Source organism: Crocodylus porosus, unplaced genomic scaffold (genome assembly GCF_001723895.1).
Source record: "Crocodylus porosus isolate Cpor-Errol unplaced genomic scaffold, CroPor_comp1, whole genome shotgun sequence".
Lineage (NCBI taxonomy): Eukaryota > Metazoa > Chordata > Crocodylia > Crocodylidae > Crocodylus > Crocodylus porosus.
The window spans coordinates 49428621-49436526 of record NW_017728886.1 but is presented as its reverse complement, the minus strand read 5'-3'; the positions used below and the strand labels follow the sequence as shown (position 1 = coordinate 49436526).

General features: G+C 41.6%; 1 protein-coding gene across 1 annotated transcript in view; it reads right to left on the bottom strand.

Moving 5' to 3' along the window:
- Nucleotides 1–5059, bottom strand: part of TMEM106B (transmembrane protein 106B) — a 14533-nt gene extending 9474 nt beyond the window's left edge. The window contains exons 1-2 of the mRNA XM_019531541.1: nt 5038–5059; nt 2138–2359 (exon numbers count right to left, since the gene is read on the bottom strand). Of these exons, the coding sequence (XP_019387086.1) occupies nt 2138–2359; nt 5038–5044 (229 nt within the window). The 5' untranslated portion in view covers nt 5045–5059. The remainder of the gene's footprint in view (nt 1–2137; nt 2360–5037) is intronic.
- Nucleotides 5060–7906: the final 2847 nt, after the last annotated feature.

Here is a 7906-nt window from a genome sequence, read left to right as displayed (position 1 = left end):
ACAAAAAAACCACACACACAACCCAAACAAACAAAAACAAAACAAACCATGCATAGAACTCATCACCAAAAAGAGGAAGGGGGTTTTTTTGTTTTGTTTTGTTTTGTTTTTTTTAAACAGGACACAGAGTTAGTTCCTTAAGATCCAGAATATAACCACATCCCCAAAGCCACGCTTCTAATCATGGTTCTCACCAGCATGCATACTTACGGCCTGCACTATGAAAACTGGAGTTACGCAAGTGAAATACCTAAAAAAAACAAAACAAAACCCAAAACCCCCACTCCACAGACTACACTCAGATTTGCAATTATAACTTACTGTACAAGTCATCCAAATTCATTAGCTGACCGGACACTAAAACTAGTGACTAGATACAGATATTGACTTCATCTACCTCTGTATTTCAGTCTCTTCCCTCTTGCTTTACTTCACTTCTCATCTGATAACATTTTATTCCTCCTATTTTGAAGCCCTCCTCCATTCCTTTAAAACAGACTTTTTTTTTTTTTTTATTTAAACAGAACATTGTTCTGCCATTTAAATTCAAGAGGTGACTGCCACTTACCAAAGTTGAGAAAGCTTGTCTAAGATTTTTTCTAACTATACATTTAGTCCAATAAAACACATCACCACCCCAAAAAATCCTTGCCTCATCTCACTGCAGCAGGAATCCTTTAGTATGAATTGGCAAGCTTGCAGCTGAGTTTGTGAATGTTCAATGAACCATTACATTTGATGTATTTATAACATCTGTTAGAAGTACCTTCCACTGATTTATACAAAAACGTTATTTTAGAAGAGTAATACATACTTCACCACAATAGAATTAGATAAAAAAGTCAGAATTATTTTAACTGCCATAAGAACAACAAAAAAACCATGATACCCAACACACAATTACTAGCATCTTACCTTATATTACTTAAGATAAATTAGCAACTGAAATTCTGACATGCTGAAATCAATACAAAATAAATTTTGGTTTTTGGTTGGGGAGGGGGGGTAATCCAGTTTCTTTTAAAACCTGCTCAACTGATTACTTGTACTCACTAGATTTTCCTCAGGTCATGTGCTGTTGTTACATGTTACCTTACATAAACTAGCATTAGAAGAAATATTTTTCCTTCATAAGCATGCCTACTGTTGCCAGGAAACGGGGAAAAAACCCAAACCCATTACTGAACTAATAGATTTTGCTGACACAAATGCCTACCTGTTATATAAGCATATACTAGTCTATTTAAAATCAGGCAAACAACAGGCAGTTTCAAGAATTAAAACTGAGTTTTCCAAATGGCACTGAGAGACATTGCAACAAAGAACATGGCTTAAAATAATTCATTATATTGTGACAAATAATGTATGCATACTGTTGGTGGCCAATATTATCAAAGCAGTACACACCCAGCTGTTTAAAGACACATGCAGATAAAAATGCTAATTATCAGACTTAGCCTACAAATAATGTTAGTACTGGGGCAGAAAACGGTACCTCCAAGAAATGTCACGTGAAAAAAGACTGCATCAGCATACAATGAAGTTCTATTCTCTTTCAGCCTATTGATCAGCCACTATATTTGGGATACAGGGCAAAAATACTTCCAGGAGCTCCAGCACAGAAACAAATGGCACCTTTCCCAGGAAGAACAGAAAATGGCAAAGTGCATCCCAGAATACAGTAATAACGGAAGTAGTCAGTTATCATACATTTTTCCAAAGTTATCCCAGTAATTTACTACTCAGTAACTGAAGAAAAAAGTTGTATGACTTCAAGATAGCTTGATGTGCTTGGAGAGGAGGGAATAACACTGTAGTTGTTAATCGCATTAAAATATTTACTGCAATAGAAAATGCAGAGTAACCATGCCGAACCATGCTAAGACATTTTTAAAAGTTTCTTAAGGGGTACAATACCCATGTAGATGGAGTATTAAGAACACACCAACCTGAACAGATCTAGCCAATAGCTCCTCACTATTTAAAAAAGATTAAAAGAATAATTTATTAAAGGTTGATTAATTCCCAAGAGACAGACCAAGCATGAAAACAACACAGAAGTAATTCTGATTATAGAATTAGAGATTTTACTTATATTTATGCATAATTTTAATTTACTTTTATCTATGGTACCTACCACGTGGAATTCGTCCTGTTCCCTGGCAAGTAGGGCAGGTGACACTGTCTCTTCCTGTAAATTCCACATATGGAAACTGTGATACATCCCCACTTCTTCCATCTTCAGCATGGGATTCTGAGTGAACTAACCCATTCCTCACATTTTCTGATCCTGTTCCTCCATCGCAGCCATCTTCTTTATATGTATGTAATGGCACGTGAGAAAAAGACTTCCCCATGCCTGATGGTAGAGAAACAAGAAGTGTGCTTCAGGAAGGATGTTTTATTATAACAGTTCACTGGTTTTATACATGAGATCTTGTTAATCCTGCAATCATTTCTCAGGCAAAACTATGGAGAGCCAGTCAACTGACCGGTGCAATAACATCAGTTGATCTGACAATTGACAGCAGACAAAAATTGTCAAATATACCATGAAAGCAAAAAAGCCATTGTATAGGTGACAGCATACCTTTCCTGCATTGAATCTCAGTGTCATCTGTTAGTAAGGGCAGGGTGAGGGCTTCTTGCCCCTCAGGCCTGCTGGAGTAAGGGGACAACGCACATGCACCCACATTCCATATAGGAGCAGGCATTCCCTTGCCCTGCCCCTCTCTGGAACTCTTCCAGGCTCTTTCTCCTTCCCTGAATTAAGCTACTCTGTGCTAAGGGAAAACACAAAACCAGCAAACACAGAAAAGCATCTCCTTACTGGTCATCTTTGGAGACTGCAGGCACCTCTATATAGAAACAGCAAAATATTTGACAAGTTGGTCTGCTGCATTTTAAAAATCTGACTTGTCCCTTTTGTAGTTTGTGTGTGTGGTCAATTTCTCCTTAATTTCTTTTTTTCTTTCTGTAATTTTGTAACTCCGAGTCACTCTGGGTACTCAGTTCTAATAAACTGATGCTTACAATATTTGATCAGTCAAATATCCACCCTAGGCAAAGCTCCCACTGACTTTTGCCCAACAACTGTGCATATTTATAGCACTTCAGGAATCCAAGAATGGAAGAAAATAAAGTCTTCACAACAAAGATCTTAAGAAGGTGAATTAAACAGAGTTCCTCTTTGAAGAGAGGAGTAGCCCACGTACTGAACGTAGCCTAAAAGATACACAGCCACAAAACATTCAGATTGCCCAGAATCTCAGCATTTTCATTTTAAAATGTATTTCTGCAGGCAGGAAGGCAGGCTTGCAATTGTAACCGGTGTAGTGATATCTGCCTAAACTTGTAAACGGAGCAGAAGCACTAAGACAAGCAATTCTCCTTCCAAACAACTATCTTTAATCAGGAGGGCATCATCTCTAAAATACTATTGGATGTTTTAAGGATTCACATTTAACTTCAAACAAAACAACCAACCAAAACAAACAACCCCCCTGTTCCCCCAACAATGAAATAGTAGTACAGGGATGCCCACAAAAAAGTGGTACATGAAAAGAAATTAAACAAACAAACAAGAGCAGAAATTAAAACTAAGAAGGAGAGGGGAAAAAAAGAGACTAGCAAGGAAAGAAGTGAAAGATGAGCAGAAAGGGCAGAATTCCTTAAGGGTGAACGGTTGTTTCCTCAAAGTGCTGCTGAATATCGGAAGGTTGGACACATGAACATGAATGCCACGCAGCATCAGGCTAAAGGTTCAATCTCCATCAGCAGCAAGTTGCAGGTGCATTGGAGTAAGAGAAATGGGGCATCCATCACCTGTTACACCTTCCCAGTCCCCAGCAATCATAGGGTTGCAGATACCCAGAGCCAGAAACTTACATTCCCAACTGTTGTTTAATGGCCCGTGATGTACCCATCCTTTCATAAGCTTGTCTAACCTCTTCAAACCTGATTATACTACTAGTTTCTACGAAACCAGTAGCGATGTTTTCAAGTAACATATTTTTGTACAAATACAGCTTCCTTCTGTTGGTTCCCAAATAGCTGCCAAGTTATGACAAGTCCCCTAGTTCTTGCAGTAAAAAACAACAGAGAACAGTATTTTCCCATTCACTTTTTCCATACTCCTCATGATTTTGTAGATCTCTATCATATCTTCCCTCAGACATCTCCTTTCCAAGCTGGAAAGTTCAGGCATTTTCAGACTCTTAGATGCTATTCCATACTTTCAAACTTCCTTCCCGCCCTTTGCTTTACCTGTTTAAGTATATATAACACATCGTGATCCCCGGGATGGCTGTGACATCCCCTGGTGGCTCTGTGACCGTGCCCTGCTCTGCTCCTAGAGCACCTTAATATTTTTCCTGCCATGCCTTGATGGTAATGTAAATAAATATAAAAGGGAGGCTGCCCACAAACGTTTGCTAGGCCCCCTCATCATGTTTGCTCCAGGCTGGGCCTCTGTAGTCCACTGAGGCTGCCTGGGCACCCAAAGCCTTATAGGCCAATTGTGTTGCTCCAAACAGCCTTATAGGCTAATTGCATGGCTTTACCATGCCCCATGCCTCGCAGGTGTTATCAGTATATTCCCCCTGTTGGGGCCTTAGCCTTTGCCCCTTTAATGAAGCTAGGCCTTCTAGCCTAGGTCCACTAAATAAGAACTGGCTTTGAGGCACTAGCCTTCCCTTGTCCCTTTTAGTCACTGAGCCCCTGGTTCCTATATGTCAGGCCCCCTAGCCCCTCTATGACTGCAGCCCTCTTGGGTGGCCCCTGGTCCCTCTATGACTATGCGCCTCTCTGGTGCTGCTTGGCACTCAGTAAGTGTTGAAGCCCCGAGCCTACCTCTGGCAGGGCTCAAGGCAGTCAAGTACCTCCCCTCCCACTCAGACACTAATGAGGCCTCCACCTCCCTTACAGCTTTATCTGCAAGGCATTGGGTTAACATAACAGAAACACAAGGTCCTGGGATACAACATAAATAACATATAGCAGCCTTCTGCCTCTTTAAGCATATAAACCCTCACTAACCCAGCATCCTGGGCAGCAGCACCTTCTCTGGTAGAAGCGAGGGAGAGACTGCCCCTGCTAACCCCAGCCCTGAGCTTATATGCTCCTCTGGTCATGCCTGCATCAGGTCACCTGACCGCCTGCAGGTGCTGGCTAATTATCCCATTAGCTCCCCACTGCCCCCTGCCTGTCCAGGCTGCTCTTTTACTAAGTGAGAGAGAGCCTCAGGCTCTCTTACAGTATACTATATCTGTTTTTGAGCTGAAAAGACCTCATTTACACATAGTCCTCAGGACACAGGTGCATTATGACTTTATAATGGCATAACAGTATCTTCCAATTATTTACACCTGTTTTTCTAATGAGTCTTTATACACATTTGCTTTTCTGACCACTGCTGCATATTGCACCAATGTTTTTAATTAGTCACAACAATTTGAAGTTCTCATTCCTGAATGGTAATGACCAATTTAAGATTCCATTACTGTGTACATATAGTTAATATTAATTCCTTCCATGTTGTCTTGCTAGTTTATTGGCAGCCCATTCAGTTCTGAAAGATCTTTAAGTAATTCCACCATCGGTTATGGATTTGAGTACTCAGAAAAAGTTTTAGTATTATCTACAAATTTTGCCCTTTTTGCTACTTACTCCCTTTTCCAAATAATTCATGAATATGTTCAACAATTAAACTGTTATCCCACTGTTAACATTTCTTTGTAGTGAAAGTTTAACATTTAGTCCAAATCTTTTCTTCTCCCTTTAACCCAGGGAATCACCCAACCACATCCAATGGAGCCACTGGATCCAGCCTGCAGAGCTGGAGGGCTTTGCCTGGGCTGAGCAGTAAGGAGCTGTGCCCAGAGCCGACCCTAGGGGTGTGTGGGGCCTGGGGCATATCAGCCTGTGTTGGGAAGGGGCTGGTGAGCAGCTGGAGTGCGAAGCTAGAGGCATGCGGCAGCCACTTGGAGTGGTGGCACCCTTGGGGCCTGTACAGCCTCAAAGCGCGGGGCCCGGGGCGGTTGCCCTGATTTCCCCACCCCACCCCACCCCACCCCCTGCCCCCAGGGATGGCTGTGCCAGAACCAGATATTTCCAGCTGTGTACATGCTGCCACTGCTTCTCCCAGATTCCCCTCCCCAAAGCTGCAGTGTGGACACAGTTTCTAGCCAATGAGAAACTGCACCACAGCCAGGCAGTTTCCAGCTGTGACCATGCTGAGAAGAGGAGGCTAGGGAGAAGTGGCACTAAGATGGACTCAACTGGAAGCTATGCTTGTATCCTAGATCAGGAGCAAGGGGTAAAGGGGGGGCTGGAAGAAGCAGTGGCAGTCAGGTCCCAGCTGCCTGGCCCCAGCACAGATGCAAGGAATTCCACCCCCACTCCTTGCAGGTGCTGCTGAAGCCACTCACCCACCATACTGGATCAAAAACAGGTTGTTCTAGACCACAGGATATAAAAGGCTGCTGACTGGGTTTAATTACTTTTCAGTGCGTTGAATGAGTTTCTCCATGAGGATGGCTTAGTTTCTTTAACAGCTTCTGGTGAGGGACCATGTCAAAATCCAAGTACTGTATACTTTAAGTCAACCAGATATCAGTTATCAATGTGCTTGTTAACACTCACAAAGAATTCCAGCAGACTGGAAAGGCATTTTACAGAGCTTTATAAAAACCACACAGACTCTACCCCAGCATATCATATTCGTCCATGAGACCAACTAATTCTATTTCTATCATTATTATTGACTTCTGTTCCCAAGAAATCAGTAGAATCTGACTCACCAGTAGTTCCCTGGATCACCTCTGGAGCTCTTTTTATAGACTGAGGTTATGTTAGCAAGCCTCTCGTCCTCTGGCACCAAAACAAATTTAAGCAATAGGTTACATACCTTTGCCAACAGTTCTGCAATCCATGTAAAATACCTTCAGAACTCGTGGGTAATTTTCATTGGGGTCCAAATAATACTAAATATTTTGCTGCTACATAAAGGTCAGACTGCCTATAAGTTCTACATATTTCATTCAGGTCACTGAATGTTTCACACAGGTATGGATTAAGTAAACTATACAGTCCCAAACACATGCTCCAACCCACAGACAAACAAGTATATGATTTGGCTCTCTCTACCACCTAAATGTCACCTGCAGACTTTCTCAGCCTGCTTTTCAAATAAACATTTAATTAGTCAAAATCTCAGTTCTGAACAGGTTCAATATTAGTACTGCTGGACACATCACCTCATCCAGATTGGATAGCTGGAAATAGCTATTGATGCTTCAGTGATAAATAGTTAAGACAAAGACTGTGCACAGAATTCACGTATGAAAAGCTCTCTCCCCCCTCCTCATAGCAAGAACTAACGAAACCATTGCAAACTGAAAAGATCTAATCACCAAAGTTCCTATATTGATTGCTACAGAACGTAACACTTAATGTAAATGGTTTATGGAAATGTCTGCCCTCATGACTGCAAAAAACCCTCACTGAATCTGTTCCCATGGATGCACTGAACTTTCCAAATTGGCTGGCAAGTCCAGTATCTCCATTCCTTCTCTTGTTATCTCCCAAAATAGTAGCCTAAAGTGGACAACTGTCCCTGAAACCTGTCAGGAGAAGTAACAAGAATCAAATTATTTTCACACTGACCGTGACCAGAAATCCTTTAAACAGCTGAGACAAACACAGGAGATAGTCCTGAAAGAAAGTGGATACAAACTAGCCAGCAAGAAGCTGGGAACCAGAGGATCTGGCCATTAATTTCCAACAAGATGAGAAAGAGAATTAAGATAAAAAGGAACTTCACTCCCTGGAGTAGAAGATTTATGTTCCTGCACAGACAAAAAGGAGCAAGCTATGAACTAGCATGAATTCCTGTTGCATTCACTTC